This window comes from Protobothrops mucrosquamatus, unplaced genomic scaffold, assembly GCF_001527695.2.
Source record: "Protobothrops mucrosquamatus isolate PMUCROS unplaced genomic scaffold, P.Mucros_1.0 scaffold3535, whole genome shotgun sequence".
NCBI lineage: Eukaryota > Metazoa > Chordata > Lepidosauria > Squamata > Viperidae > Protobothrops > Protobothrops mucrosquamatus.
In genome coordinates this window covers 1-16,148 of record NW_015389504.1, presented here as the reverse complement: position 1 = coordinate 16,148, position 16,148 = coordinate 1, and the positions used below count along the sequence as shown (strand labels likewise).

General features: G+C 43.3%; 1 protein-coding gene across 1 annotated transcript in view; it reads right to left on the bottom strand.

Moving 5' to 3' along the window:
- The window catches only part of PYROXD1 (pyridine nucleotide-disulphide oxidoreductase domain 1), a 21,774-nt gene extending 6,035 nt beyond the window's left edge, over positions 1-15,739 (bottom strand). The window contains exons 1-10 of the mRNA XM_015827159.2: positions 15,632-15,739; positions 13,509-13,589; positions 12,343-12,462; positions 11,492-11,620; positions 10,501-10,574; positions 8,446-8,606; positions 7,717-7,811; positions 5,885-6,023; positions 3,396-3,508; positions 1,091-1,213 (exon numbers count right to left, since the gene is read on the bottom strand). Of these exons, the coding sequence (XP_015682645.2) occupies positions 1,091-1,213; positions 3,396-3,508; positions 5,885-6,023; positions 7,717-7,811; positions 8,446-8,606; positions 10,501-10,574; positions 11,492-11,620; positions 12,343-12,462; positions 13,509-13,589; positions 15,632-15,724 (1,128 nt within the window). The 5' untranslated portion in view covers positions 15,725-15,739. The remainder of the gene's footprint in view (positions 1-1,090; positions 1,214-3,395; positions 3,509-5,884; positions 6,024-7,716; positions 7,812-8,445; positions 8,607-10,500; positions 10,575-11,491; positions 11,621-12,342; positions 12,463-13,508; positions 13,590-15,631) is intronic.
- Positions 15,740-16,148: the final 409 nt, after the last annotated feature.

The following is a 16,148-nucleotide window of genomic DNA, read 5'->3' as shown; positions in this document are numbered from 1 at the left end:
CTCGTGTACCCTCCCGAGCTGCCAGTACCAGCCAGGAGGGGCACGGATCCAACAAACATGTGGTTGCATTCAGCCTACCCAGGACCCTGTCCACGTCCTCGGGAGCAACAGAGTCAAACTCCTCCCATACAACCGTCTCAAGACCTGCTTCCGTCTCCTCCCCCTGGGCCAACCAGTCGGTATCCAAGCCTTCTCGGATTCGCGCGACTTTGTCATGCAGATATTGAGCAAAATCCTCGGCCCTCCCCTCCAGGGGATCCCCCCCCTCAATTGAAGGAGGGAGCGGGCATGACGCGCGTGCCCACAGAGAGGGCTCTGAGTACCGCCTCTGGCACGTGTGCCATAGGTTTGCCACCACTGGACTAAGTGTTTTCTGATGAAATCGGTCTATCACAGTAACCTGGTCTATGCCAAATATGGGATGGAGCAATCTGCTTTTGCTGTCGCAGGCAGATGCTACTGCGACAAACTATTTCTGTGTTAAATTTAAATTCACCGAAAAAGAATTAAAGGGAGACTAGTATAGCTATTTTGGGCTATTTAGCTCTCATCAGCTAGCCATACCCTTCTGAGATTCGAACCCGGTCCGCTTGCACGTCAGGCAGCTGTATTAACCTCTAGGCTACAGGTTCTCCTCATTTTGTCAGCTGTACCAGGGGGAGATTAAGTGTTTTCCAGTGAAACCGGTCTAACAGAGCAACCTGGTCTACCCAAATACGGGACGGAGCATACTGCTTTCGCTTACTAGTCCCATGGACTAGTTTAAACACTTCTGCTCAAGAGGGATCCTTCACAAATGGGATTTGCCATAAACATTTGCAGCCTGACACGCTCCAGTGTTCCAGGTTACTGCAAAACCTTAAATCTTATGGCTTTTGTTTTATAAACGCTATTGAACAGCCGGATGCTATACATTGAAAATTGAAGTCCGTACATCTTAACAGTTGCCAAGGTTGAGAAAACACTGGTGAAGAAGGACAAGACATGGCTACACAAATGTATAACTAACACATGGGCTCCTCCCAAAGTTATTCCCTCTGTAAGACACACAGATATCCTTAAGCCCAGAACACACTACCATTAGTTTTACCTGCTGCCAAACGGGGCTGGGCTCCCATGAGGTTGTGCAAATATCTCCTCCTGCGTAGATGTTCGGGAGAGAAGTACGCATATATCTGTCGACTTTTAGACCTCCATCTTGACCTAACGCAAACTAAAACATTTCGGAGATAAATGAAAATTTCAGTGAAAGGAAAAAAAAAAAAATCCAGCGGAGATCATTTTGCTCCTTTTGCATAATAGCTTTTTTTTTAAAAAAAGGCCCAATGCAGAGAGCTCATGAGCCACTGTAGCTCATTCCCAATTATAATAATCTCAACACGAAGAGCTCTGTGATTTGAATTGCTCTTGAGTATCTTGGCAGGAATACATGTAGTCCTTGACTTATGACCATTTGTTTAATGACGGATGAAAAGTTATTATGTTGACTCTGGACACGTTAGGCTGCATTAACAGGGGGATAGAATCAAGATCACGGGAAGTATTAATACCACTTTACAATGCCTTGGTAAGGCCACACTTGGAATACTGCATCCAGTTGTAAAAAAGATGTTGAGATTTTAGAAAAAGTACAGAGAACAGCAACAAAGATGATCAGGGGACTGGAGGCTAAAACGTATAAGGAACGGTTGCAGGAATTGGGTATGTCTGGTTTAATGAAGAGAAGGACGAAGGGGGGACATGATAGCAGTGTTCCAGTATCTCAGGGGCTGCCACAAAGAAGAGGGAGTCAAGCTGTTCTCCAAAGCGCCTGAAGGCAGGACAAGAAGCAACGGGTGGAAACTAATCAAGGAGAGAAGCAACCTAGAACTAAGGAGAAACTTCCTGACAGTTAGAACAATTAACCAGTGGAACAACCTGCCTCCAGAAGCGGTGAATGCTCCAACACTGGAAGTTTTTAAGAAGAGACTGGACAGCCATTTGCCTGAAATGGTATAGGGTTTCCTGCCTGAGCAGGGGGTTGAACTAGATGACCTCCAAGGTCCCTTCCAACTTTATTATTATTATTAAGTTGGGCGGCACATAAATTTAATAAATAACAATCCTGAAAAAGATGACTTAGGGCACAGCTTCAAAGTTACAACCGTTGCACCATCCCTGCAATCATGGGGGTTGGGATTTGGGTGGGAGGGGGCACATGACATGGATTTTGTAACTTGTTAACTAATATAGTTCCTTTGTACTTTAATTTGACTTGTTTTCTCTCCTTTAAAATGATGTTCAGGCTCATTACGGACTGGAATGTAGGAACAGCTTTTAACATTCCTAAACTGAAAAGACAAACTGGCTGGAGACGGATCTCCAGATAAGAAAAAAGTTTGTTAGTATAAGCTGGGGTCTGGTTTATCTCTTTCGGTGAACTTTAAGCAACCCTTTCCCTGACTGTCAGACCTCATTTTAATAAACATTTGTGATGTTATGGGATGCAAATATGTAACATGTTTGACTACATATAACTGATTTCCTATGCAAAGGGGGGGTTTTACTTGTATCCTGTCCAATCAGCTTTCCTCTTGGATTTTCTTTGTTGTGTTAACTATAAAAAAGGAATGTTAAGATGGGTCTTGAGCTTCTCCCTTTTCATAGGGAGATCCCACTTTATCAGGGTATCCAATGAACTGCTTTTAAATAATCTTCCAACTCGGCTGCTTATTGGGAAGGTAAACTGAGGCAGAACCCAGGGCCAGATCTGGCTCTCAAGATGCTTGGCAACCAGCTCACATTTATAATGATTGTAGGGTCTTGTCCGTGGGGTTTTCATGGCAAAGATACTGGAGTGGGTTGCCATTTCCTTCTCTTTAGAAGGCCAGATCCTGAAGTTGAAACTCAAGTACTTTGGCCACCTAATGAGAAGGAAGGACTCACTGGAGAAGAGCCTAATGCTGGGAAAGATGGAGGGCAATAGAAGAAGGGGACGACAGAGAATGAGGTGGCTGGATGGAGTCACTGGAGCAGGAGGCCTGAGCTTCAATGGACTCCAGAAGATGGTAGAGGGCAGGAAGGCCTGGAGGAATGTTGTCCATGGGGTTGCGATGGGTCGGACACGACTTCGCAACTAACATCAACAAAAGTCTTGTAGTCATGTGATTTGCAACCATCCCAGCCTGTATCAGATGAGCAAAATTAATGACGAAAGCCAGATTTGCTTAATGACCGTGTGATTCGCTTGACAAACTGGTTGCAAAATTCCAGTCCCAAAACTAAAGAAAAAATCATGTGTATATTATTTTAAAAAGAAAATTTGGGGAGAGGGAACACCTGAAAGACCATGGGGCTTTGGGTATCGAAATAATCAAGTCTCTTTGGAAGACAAGCGTTCAGTTATGAATCCTTACATTATTACCATCAAGGAATGGCTGAACGTTTGGCGTCACTCCAGTTGCGCTAACAATGAAGTCACAGCCATAAATCTTCCCATTGGTGAGTTCCACGTAGACAGGCCAAAGCTCTGCAAGCATGAAATATTTAGGCATTTAGATGACATAATATGATATAGGTGATATGAAAATCAGCCAAGAAATCAGGGAAAAGGAAAAATGTATCCCTTCAACATGCCAAGGGTCTCTCCAAACTTGGCAACTTCAAGACTTGTGGCCTTCAATTCCCAGAATTCCCCAGCCGGCATAGCCGGCTGAGGAATTCTGGAAGTTGAAGTTCACAAGTCTTCAAGTTGCCAAGTTTGGAGACCCTTGGCATAGATCAGGGGTAGGCAACCGTGGCTCTTTTATGACTCGTGGACTTCAACTCCCAGAATTCCTGAGCCAGCATGGCTAAGCATGGCAACCTCTCCCTTTCCCCTCAGCATGGCTGGCTCAGGAATTCTGGGAGTTGAAGTCCACTAGTCATAAAAGAGCCAAGATTGCCTACCCCTGGCATAGATGATCACTTGAAGCAGTTATGCTTATAAATTCTGGGCTTCTGGAGGAAGCTAAAACTGCTAAGAACATAATCATCATTCAGCAGTTCCGGGATGTGAGGTAGGAGTGAAAATCTGGAAGATGCTGCAATGGTACTGTATGTGGGAATGACCTTTGGAGATGAGTGGTGGTAGAAGATAAGCTGTGTTGAGAATAATCTGATAAGGTGGGAGAAAGCAGAGCTGCATAATGGACAGAGAAAGAAACTCGGAAAAGGATCCTAACTTATCAGAATGCTAAAAGAGACGGTGGGAGATTTGTACTTTTAGAGTTGCAAGATTCAGTTAATGTAGCCTTAGAACAGTGATGGCGAACCTTTTAGAGACCGAGTGCCCAAACTGCAACCCAAAACCCACTTATGCATTGTCGGGTGCCGGGTGGGTATGGCCCATTGGCTGGGTGTGGCCCATTAGGTGGGCGTGGCTGCGGCAGACTGGGTGGGACTAAAAAGTTCAATCAATCAATTCCAACTTTGCAAGATCTTTTTTTTCCCGTGAGAAGTTGAAATTGACTGATTGATTGAACTTTTTTTTTTTGTACACAGCGGCGGAGGCCTAAAGCGAAAAGGTTTTATAAAACCCAGCTGAAGACCTAGGACTGGGGCGACGGCACACATGCCCACAGAGAGGGCTCTGAGTGCCGCCTCTGGCACCCGTGCCATAGGTTCGCCACCACTGCCTTAGAATAAAGTAGAATTAGCTCATCTGGTAAAGGAGCCTCATGGCTTGCATGGTAAGGAAGCTGGGTTGGAGGTTAGCAATCCTGCGTTCGAGACCTGAGTGTTGCTGTGGGCTGGGTTAGTTCCTGTCCTTGGCTCCAACTCCTGCCAGGAACATAAAAGGAGCCCCCAATTGGGCATCCTTCGGGCAACCATAAGGTCACTGGTCAATCCTTTCCACCCAGAAGCACCTCGGTGCTCCCGACATGTGTGCAGGTTCCTGTATGATCTTGCTGTAAGGTTGACAGATGGCAACACAGCCTTGCATTGCAAGTCCCACCCCTTTAGAATGTGCAGATAAAAGGGGGCGGAGCTGGCACCCTGATGCTCCATCTGTTACTTTGCCGATTTTGACCATCTCCCGTGGACACTACTGCCCTCGTTCACGCTTAAGCATTCCTGCTCCCCCAGCCGCTACAGTGCACATTACAATCTGTATATCTGGGGGCCATATACTTCCTAGACTGGGCTGAGCCTGGCCCTGTCAAAGACGTGCATCCCCATTTGACAGACAGCTTTATCCATTTCATTGGCTGTCAGAGACTCCATTCATAAACCGAGACGTAGTATATAACAGTGATGGCGAACCTTTTGGAGACCGAGTGCCCAAACTGCAATCCAAAACTCACTTATGCATCGTTGAGTGCTGGGTGGGTGTGGCCCATTGGGTGGTTGTTGCCAATTGGGTGGTTGTTGCCAATTGGGTGGGCGTGGCTGCGGTAGTAACGGCAGACTGGGTGGGACTAAAAAGTTCAATCAATCAATTCCAACTTTGCAAGATCTTTTTTTTTTCCGCGAGAAGTTGAAATTGACTGATTGGTCCTTTTTTTTTTTGCACATGGCAGCAGAGGCCTTATAAAACCCAGCTGAAGGCCTAGGACTGGGACGATGGCACGCGTGCCCACAGAGAAGGCTCTGAGTGCCGCCTCTGGCACCTGTGCCGTAGGTTCGCCACCACTGGCCTAGGACTGGGACGATGGCACGCGTGCCCACAGAGAAGGCTCTGAGTGCCGCCTCTGGCACCTGTGCCGTAGGTTCGCCACCACTGGCCTAGGACTGGGACGATGGCACGCATGCCCACAGAGAAGGCTCTGAGTGCCGCCTCTGGCACCTGTGCCGTAGGTTCGCCACCACTGGTATATAACCTTGTGGATCAGAGAAACAACTCCAAGTTTTTAAGATTATTTACCTTCATTTGCTTCTTCACTCCTTTTGCCTTCTAGAGTTTTGGGGAAAGTCAGGGATACTTTCCGTGACAGCTTGAATTCTTCTTGGAGGTAGATCCTCTTTATTTCGCACAGATTCTCAATATGAACTTGGTGGCAAAGCTGGAAACCATCAACAATTGCATTCATTCATACTTGTGAATTAGTCATTCCTAAACTGGGGGTGATCATCCTAAGGATAATTAAATAGCCAAGGGGAAAATTTGGACATATCCTGGGAGCAATGGGGTAATTTGTAATTGTGAATCAAGGATCCAGTTTGGGACTGCCACTGTTAAGATGCTTCTGTAAAACAACTGAGTTTGTTCTTATTTCTTTTGATGGGGATAATTATATTATTTGAAACCAGGAAAAGGGAAAACTGAACCAAACAGTTTAAGAACCACAACTTTAAGCACTAACACTACATGCTTTCAGCTTTGTGCCTGGGCATACTCAGTTCATCGGTAAATGTCACCCCATAACTCTTTTATCACAAGGTGTGTACCAAGGACCGAAGCAAAATGGCATGACTTTACTTGTATTAGATTGACCAGTCCGACTCCCACCTACGAGGCCGTCACTGATCATGCGTTTTTTGTCATAAGATTCCTCCAGATGTTTCACTAAGCTCAGTAAGAATGTAAGATTTGCATGCTAGAGCCTCACAATTAAGAACTTCACACAGAAATTACAGTGATCAAACTGGGCGCTATTCAATGATTTGTTTATCAAGGAAGGCCAAGTCATTCTCCTTGAAACCTGAGGATTTAGAATGGACCGGCAGAAGGAAAACTGAGAACTTATGGTAGATCTTTCAAGCTTGAAGCCTGCTCCAGCTTGATTTATACATCAGTTGGCTGTTATAGTATCACTATCCCAGCTGCAGTGCTGATATTTGATCCACATCACAGATAGTCCTTGTTGTGATTCCTCGCCAGCCAGTAGACCCGGCAGCTGAGTCTGGGGAATCAGAGGAGGAGGAGGAGGAGGAGGGGCCTGGAGTGACATCAGAGTCAGAGGAAGGCTCTGAGGAGCTTCGAGACTTACAGTCTGACAAGGAGCCTGGTCCCTCTACTCGAGCTCAGACTGAGACACAGCTGTGCTGGGAGTCTGAGTTGGACAGTGATGAAGAACAGCTGGGACAAATCCCAGATGCACGAATGCGCAGGCAAGAAGAGTAGGACAGAGGAATGCAATGGGGCGGCTCCAAAGGCAAAGGAGAAGGCATTAGGAAGTCACCCTTGGCTGCATAATAAAAGGGAAGGTGTGGGAGGTGCTGGTTGCTGAAAGCAACCGTTTGTGTTAAGGAATCAAGTTTCTGTGAACTGTGTTTTGTTTGCCTTGGACATTGACTCAGGTCTGTAAATAATAAAAGGGGATTGTTTTTTTTCCTGCGGTTCCAGCCTGCTTGTTGGAAGAGGGGTTTCTCCTTGTGATCTTAACAAGGACTCACGTAGGCTGGGACAGAACAGTCCTGTAGCTAAGCAAATGACAGTAACATCCCTTTCTACCAATGTTACTAGCTATGGGCTTCACGGATGGTGCCTTGGCCACCAACCCTACCGCCCATGTATTGAATGGAACATTTGGTTAGGGAAGCATGAGCTGAGTAGCCACACTTGACCAAGTGCCATGCCACAGAAGAGAATATTTCTAGTTCAGGGTTGACCTGTGGAATCCTTGATGCTTTCTGAACTTAGTTGCTTTCTTGCAGAAGTTTCATTACCCAGCTAGATAACATCTTCAGTGCTACCATATGCCCTCCCACCCCCCTAAAAAAGTTCCATGATCATCCAAAATAAACAATCATTACCTCTTTTGCTCCCTTTAAATCCAAGCCCTCATGCCAATCAGGGCCCAAGGCACTTCCTACTTTCCCAAGATGCTCCGAAGCTTGTTCTTCTCTTTCTATAGGGGAAAAAAATTCAAACATGTGAGAGAAACAGAAAGAGAGAGAGAGAGAGAGAAAGAGGGAGGGAGGGAGGGAGGGAGGGAGGGAGAGAGAGAGAGAGAGAGAGAGAGAGAGAGAGAGATAAATTTACAAACTTACAAGTCACTTTGCACAACTCAAAAACATTGTGAATGGTGCACAAAGGTAGTCCTTGACTTACAACAGTTCATCTAGTTGACTACCCAAAGTCAACAAGAACATTGGAAAAAGTGACCGTTTTTCACACTTACAACCGTTGCAGCATCCCCATTTTGATCAAGCGATTCAGGCATTTGGCAACTGATTCATATTTACGATGGTCGCCGTGTCCCGGGTTCATCTGACAACCTTTTGCGACCGTCTGACAAGCAAAGCCCATGGAGATGCCAGATTCACTTCACAACCGTGTTACTAACTTAACACCTGCAGGGATCCACTTAACAAGAGTGGCAAGAAAGGTCGTAAAATGGGGAAAACTCACTTAACTGTCTCGTTTAGCAACAGAAATTTTGGGCTCAGTTGTGGTCATAAGTCAAGGACCACCTGTATTAGGTAGAATAGATGGAATGGTATTTTGAGACAACGACACACGAAAGAGTTGAGGTTATCTACCTGCCACAGTATATTTTGTTCTTTTACAAGCTGCCGGAGTCTCTGGTTTTTCAGCGGTGAGCTTTGGAATCAAAAACTCAGCTGCCCCTGCATCAAAAAAAGTATTGCCAATTGCTTGGTCTTTGATGGCCCAAATGACTTCACAGCCTTCAATTTTGTACCTGCAGATCGAAAGACAGGCAGTTTTTTTTTTAATAAAAAAATACTATTTATTACATTTTCATAGTAGGGATGATTAGGTCATCCATTCACAGAGGCTGAGATATATTTAGCATTCAGTTGGGAAGTATAAGAAAAGGCTTGCAAGTTGTTTCAACCAATGAGCGGACTCGGTTTTGTTTGTTAAAATGTCGATGCTGCATTCAGTCTCCTAAAGGCACAGATGTTGAACCTGCTAATACTGCTAATTTATTACAATGTATATTATAGTTTGGTCTAGCCCCGTGGTGGCGAACCTATGGCACGCGTGCCACAGGTGGCACACAGAGCCCACTCTGTGGGCACGCATGCCGTCGCCCCAATCCTAGGCCTTCAGCTGGGTTTTATAAACCCTTTTCGCTTTAGGCCTCTGCTGCCATGTGCAAAAAAAAGGTTCAATCAATTTCAACTTCTCGCAGGAAAAAAAAAGAGCTCGCAAAGTTGGAATTGATTGATTGAACTTTTTAGTCCCACCCAGTCTACAGTTGCCACCGCAGCCACGCCCACCCAATGGGCCACACCCACCTAATTGACCACACCCATCCAATGCACCACGCCCACCCGGCACCCGACGATACATAAGTGGGTTTTGGGTTGCAGTTTGGGCACTCGGTCTCTAAAAGGTTCACCATCACTGGTCTAGTGATTAAGGCATCAGGCTAGAAAGCAGAAGACTGTGAGTTCAAGTTCTGCCTTAGCCATGAAAGCCAGCTGGGTGACTTTGGGCCAATCACAAGAGACTGTGAGTTCAACTCCCGCCTTAGACATGACAGCCGGCTGGGTGACTTTGGGCCAATCACAAGAGACTGTGAGTTCAACTCCCGCCTTAGCCATGAAAGCCAGCTGGGTGATTTGGGGCCAGTTACCTCTCTTGGCCCAACCCACCTCCACACGGTTGTTATGGGCAAAATAGGAGCAGGAAAGTTTTGTTGGATATATTCTCCTCGAGTTATTTCTATAATAATAAAGCGGGATACAAATTAAACAAACAAACAAATAAGCAAATATGTTCCCTAACTCCCAGCAATTCTGGGCTGTTCAGATCCACAGAATTATTTTCAGTTGAATTGTGATATCTCTAAGTCTGAAGTGGGAACGTATGAGAGGAGCTAACCACTTTGAATCTTTGTGTCAAGGCATTCCAGATCTCAGGGCGCAAATGCCTCACCATCTCTCTTGCTGAGCAAATGGAACTGCAGGAGATCTCTGGAAAAACCTGCAAGGCCTCCGATATTCTATGGCAAGGGTCCCAAACCCCCTGGTTCATGGACCGGCTCCAGGCTGCAACATGCCAGAAACTGGGCCACGCAACAAGCAAAGCCCCATCCGCGGGATGCAGGCAGCATGCAAAACCATGCTCCCTTCGGTCTGCGGAAAAAAATCTCTCTCCACGGAACAGGTCCCGGTGCCCAAAAGGTTGGGGTCAGCTGCACTAGGGACCCTGAGGATGCAATAGCCAAACCCCACTCTTTCCAAGTTTAGAATTGGGAATGAGGTTGGGAATTACAACAAAACTTCATTGATGCTTGTGACAAAAGGCGGCGTTTCAATTGTGGTTCCCATGTGAACGCTCTGTCTGTCTCTGTCTTTCTCTCTCTCCCTCTCTCTCTCTCTCTCTCTCTCTCACACACACACACACACACACACACACACACACACATACTCCTGGTTTCATACTTGGGGAAACAACTTGGAATTCATCAAAGGATATCAGCACATTCCCTATTATAGAAGCCTATCAATCATCTTCTAATTATACTGTATGTTCAAAACAACTGGACGCTACACAATAGCAAAAGGTTAATACCTGTTGCCAAGGAGAAATTATTACCTATTCTACCATCCAAACTTACTTACACCAATTCTAGTGCAATGCCGCCGTTTCCTACAATGGTTATTCTTTTAGCTTTTGCTAGATGTTTCTGGAGTTCCTATGTATGACAAAGAAAGAGATACTTATTAGCACAGTAAAAAAATCTGCTAAGTCATCTCTAAAGCAAAGCAGAATTCCACTGGTATCAATTAAAAATGCCAAGAAATAGAGATGTCTAGAATTCAGGTAATAATAATAATAATAATAATAATAATAATAATAATAATAATAATAATAATAATAATAATAATAGTAGTAGTAGTAGTAGTAGTAGTAGTAGTAGTAGTAGTAGTAGTAGTAATAGTAATAATAGTAATGATGATGATGATGCTGGTAGCAACCCGTGTCAACCATCAGTGCCAGCCAATTTGAATATTCAATTGATTGAGGTTCATCTTTAATGAATAAATGATGATGATGATGATGATAATAATAATAACAACAACAACGTTGATGTGCTCATGCATCCTGGGAAAAAAGTAGATATTAATGCTATTTATTGTTCCCTATTTTAATTTTACTTCTTTAATTAGTTTTATTCTTTTAACATTTTTTAATTATCCTAGAGACATTTGCCATGGAGTGAATTAAAAATATATTCTACCACTTCAAAAAAAAAGATTCTATTTTAATAATCCTTCTATTTCGTGGTCCTGAAATGGAGCTGCTGAGGAATTCTGGGAGTTGAAGTCCACAAGTCAATAAAAGGACCAAGTTTGAAGATCCCTGCTATAGACTTATCCAATATCAGCCAGAACCTGGACAGGGCATGCTGGAAACAAAGAAAATTATAATTCAGCCTAGCAGGCTAAGAACAGGTATCATGCTCCGGTACCATTTTTATAATAAAGCAGCCAAAATGGTACCCTTGCAATGTTCTGTCACCTGTATTTCAGAGCTACTTTTAGCTACAAGTTGTCAGTGCTATCACAAATGCTAACAGACCATCAAAAACATGCAAGCAAGGGATCTTACCACTGCGCTATCTGTATCTCGTATCCCCAGGACGTAAGGATTTCCTTCTGTAATCAGCTTGGGTTTTGCTCCAGCACACAAACAGAGTTTTTCAAAGGTATACTCCTGACCAGCTTCAGTGATGATCCTCTGCAACCACATTAAAAAATAAAAAACCAAAAGAAAGAATTAAATCAAATTGTTTGATCTGACATCAGGAACCAATGAAGATAAAGATTGGTAAGTTTGTGCTACCGTGAAGCATTCAAGGAAAGTGAATTAACTATTGGTATTTCCAAAGTAATGCTGTGTATTATTATGTCTTCGTTTGGTATTCTTCTTTCTATGCTGAAGCATCTTGAAGTAAATGACAATAAATGCAGCAATAAATAATAAAATTAAACCTCACATTAATACATTATACAGCAAAACAGTATTCAGTCAAACAGATTTATTTTAAAAAGGTGGAGGAAAGAGTAAATGCATTTATTCCAAGATTCCAACCAGGAAATCATGGTTTAAAAGGTGTGTTTTCATTAAGGGCTTAAAAGATGTTACTATTCTAATTTTCTTTAGCTAGTTGAGCAAATGTAAGGGGAGGTCCACATGGACAGAATTTTAGAATAGAATAGAATTCTTTATTGGCCAAGTGTGATTGGACAAATAAGGAATTTATCTCCCATGCAGAAGTTCTCAGTGTATATACAAACAGCAAACTGATAAATCGGACTCTGCATCAATAAATAAAATTGAGTAGATAATCTTCAAAATCTAGGTTACCTTCTACCAGTTTTCTTTGTAATGGAGTCCTGAAAAGGAAAGCAACATTCAATATTCTCAATGACAATCAAAAGATAAAAGTTTTTCTTTACATGATCTTTGCTTTTCAGTTGCCTCACTGCAGACTGTATAACTTTAATATTGGGGTAGCGTTTTCCTAAGATGCTGTTTGCTTGTTCCTCAACATCAAATTCTTCCAAAGTTCGGGAAACCTGTTGAAAAGTAGAATCAAGAGCTCAGTCGGGATTCTTAATTTAGAACTATAATAACAACAACAACAACAACAACAACAACAACAACAACAACAACAACAACAATAATAATAATAATAATAATAATAATAATAATAATAATAAAGTTGGAAGGTACCTCGGAGGTCATCTAGTCCAACCTCCTGCTCAGGCAGGAAACCCTATACCATTTCAGACAAATGGCTGTCCAGTCTCTTCTTAAAAACTTCCAGTGTTGGAGCATTCACTGCTTCTGGAGGCAGGTTGTTCCACTGGTCAATTGTTCTAACTGTCAGGAAGTTTCTCCTTAGTTCTAGGTTGCTTCTCTCCTTGTTTAGTTTCCATCCATTGCTTCTTGTCCGGCCTTCAGGTGCTTTGGAGAATAGCTTGACTCCCTCTTCTTTGGGGCAGCCCCTGAGATACTGGAGCACTGCTATCATGTCCCCCCTCATCCTTCTCTTCATTAAACTAGACATTCCCAATTCCAGCAACCGTTCCTTATATGTTTTAGCCTCCAGTCCCCTGATCATCTTTGTTGCTCTTCTCTGTACTCTTTCTAGAGTCTCAACATTTTTTTACATCGCGGTGACCAAAACTGGATGCAGTATTCCAAGTGTGGCCTTACCAAGGCATTGTAAAGTGGTATTAACACTTCACGTGATTTTGATTCTATCCCTCTGTTAATGCAGCCTTTGTTTTTGTGCATTTGAATCAGTTTTGACTTGTGGTCAGCTCTTGCTAGTTTTCTTACCTTCTTCTCAGGGCTAGGAGAAGATGACTAGTCACCTGGCTGGATTTCTACACAAAGAACTCATAATTTCCCTCTTTCTAACCTGATGTCTTAATCACTGCACCACAATGGCTTCCGTTTAAGATCCACTGATATACAAATACCCCAGAAACATATCTAAAGAGGCATAGTATTTACTAATTCATGTACGATGCTACTGATTAAATAAGGCATTTGGTTCCCCGGTCTACTTTTTTTTTTTCTCTAGCCCGAAAAAAGGAGAATAAATCTGCCTTACCTGTTTGAAGTTCACCACTGCTTTTATAACAGGAGAAGAAGTAATTAAAAAAATATCATCAGAGGGAAACTCTGCAGCCAGCTTGTAAAAAAAAAAAAAAGGAAGATATTGAGGTTATTGTTCTGGGATATTTTGTGCTAAGCCAGTGTTTCTCAACCTTGACAATTTTAAGGCATGTGGACTTCAACTCCCAGAATTCCACAGCCAGCATTGCTGGCTGTGGAATTCTGGGAGTTGAAGTCCACATGCCTTAAAATTGTCAAGGTTGAGAAACACTGTGCTAAGCAGCATGTCTGTCTATGATTAAATCAGAAAGCTGGCTATTGCTGTATGAATATTGGCATTTAACAGTAAATGGACTAAAATCATCATGATGTCAGGCACAAGTAGCCAGGAACAGGAATTTAGTTCAAAGCACTTCAAGTTTATTACATGCTACCTATACACAAGAATCTGATCTTACTAATGGTCAAGGCGAATTAGCCTTAGAGAAGAGTCAAAAGAATTCAAGGAAGTCTGGGCTTAGATCTCTTGTTAGAACAGAGCCATTCCAAACTAATAACACTTGGCCCTGGGCTCATCCTGGTCATCACCTACACATGAAGAATTATCATCCTTGACCTTGCATGACATGAACAGGGCAAAATCTGTGGCATGGAGTTAATATAAGGCAGGGGTCTTCAAACTTGGCCCTTTTATGACTTGTGGACTTCAACTCCCAGAATTCCTCAGCCAGGCACGCTGGCTGAGGAATTCTGGGAATTGAAGTCCACAAGTCATAAAAAGACCAAGTTTGAAGACCCCTGATATAAGGTGACCACAATTAGTCCTCAACTTGCGATCACAACTGAGCCCAAAATGTCTCTTGCTAAGTGACATATTTGTTAACTGAGTTTTGCCCCATTTTACGACCTTTCTTGCCACATTTGTTAAGCGGATCACTGCAGTTGTTAAGATACAAACACGGTGGTTAAGTGAATCTGGCTTCCCCATTAACTTTGCTCGTCAGAAGTTCACAAAAGGTGATCATATGACCCCGGGACACTGCGACCATCATAAATATGAGTCAGTTGCCCAGCGTCTGAATTTTGATCACGTGACCGTTGGGATGCTGCAATGGCTGTAAGTGTGAAAAACGGTCATAAGTTACTTTTTTCAGCGCTGTTGTAACTTTGAATGGCCCTTAAACAAATTGCTGTAAGTGGAGGACTACCTGTATTGTATTTTCAGTCTGCAGAAATCGATATGGCCACTAGGTGGGAGCAGAGAGATTGTAAACAGTATAAAATACTGGATTTTTAATTTTGGAAGACTGGATGAAAAAAGGTTGCCTTGTTCTTAGGAAATAAATTTCTAAACAGATTTGAACGTTTTCAAGCAAATCATTTATTGGGATCAACCAAGCCACTAGGACCATTCTCCATATATTTATGCCTTTATTTACAGATTTATAATTTTCTATGGTAATCAAAAATCCATAACAGATATGAACTTTTTAAAAGCAGTTTAATACGACCCCTCTTCTCATAAGAGTGAGAAATGCAAATAACGATCTACATTCTACAATATAGTCCAGGAAGTTGTTCTTGTTTGTCATTAAGACATAAATTGCCTGCAAGATATACGACGTATCAGTTGACTAAGACGTTCCAGGACTTAACACAGAACAAAATCCTTGGTACGTCTTGCTCTCCGCTAGTATTTTCTTCTTCTTTAATGACATCGTAAAAAACAAACAAACTGGAATCCTTATCTTAGAATAGAGTTGGAAGGGATCTTGTAGGTCATCTAGTCCAACCCCCCCTCCACCAGACTCCCCCTGGGTGAGAATGACTTCGTGCAGAGAAGGTCACAGCTGCTCAATTTCATAGGGTGCAAAGGTGCTGGATCCCTACCTTCCCTATCCCCCCTCCCTTTAAAAAAAAAAAAAGCAAAATAGGGTACAAAGCAACCCGGAAACTGTCCGTGCGTTGACATCTTCACTTTTTAACTCTATGAACCAATCAGGAAGTTCCCATCCCCAGGCACAATACCGTAGTAGGTACATTCACGGAAAGAAAATTGCTACCGGGCGCATGCGCACAAACGCGCGCGCCGTTAATGGCGAAGGATGAGAAGTTTACCCGTTCGGCGCACGTCACTCCGGCGATCCCGCCTCCTACGATGAGGAAGCGGCTCCCGGAGACACCAGACGCCGCACGCGAGTCGGAAGCCATGGCCGCCTCTGCCCCTTCTGCTACGCACCAGCTGGGCAACGTCAGACTCCCGTAGTAGCCCTGGCAAGGAACTGCGGCTACGGGATGCCGTGAAGGTCATATAGTCCCACTTGGCGTTTCCTATTTGTGCCAGGGGGCGTGGCCTAAGTGAAAGAGGCTACTTTTCATTACAATCTAGCGTTCAAAATATATCGTCTGTTTATGGAACCAAACTTAAAAGGATGCTAAGTTACGGTCGGACTGTTTGTTCTTGGATGGGAGACCACTCGGAAATCTCAAGTTGTAGACTAGATCGGGAAGCAGCCCTGGAAGAATATAGTGTCCAATCACCTTAAATTCTCCAAAGAAAGCTGTACAGAAATAATAATAATAATAATAATAATAATAATAATAATAATAATAATAATAATAATAATAATAATAA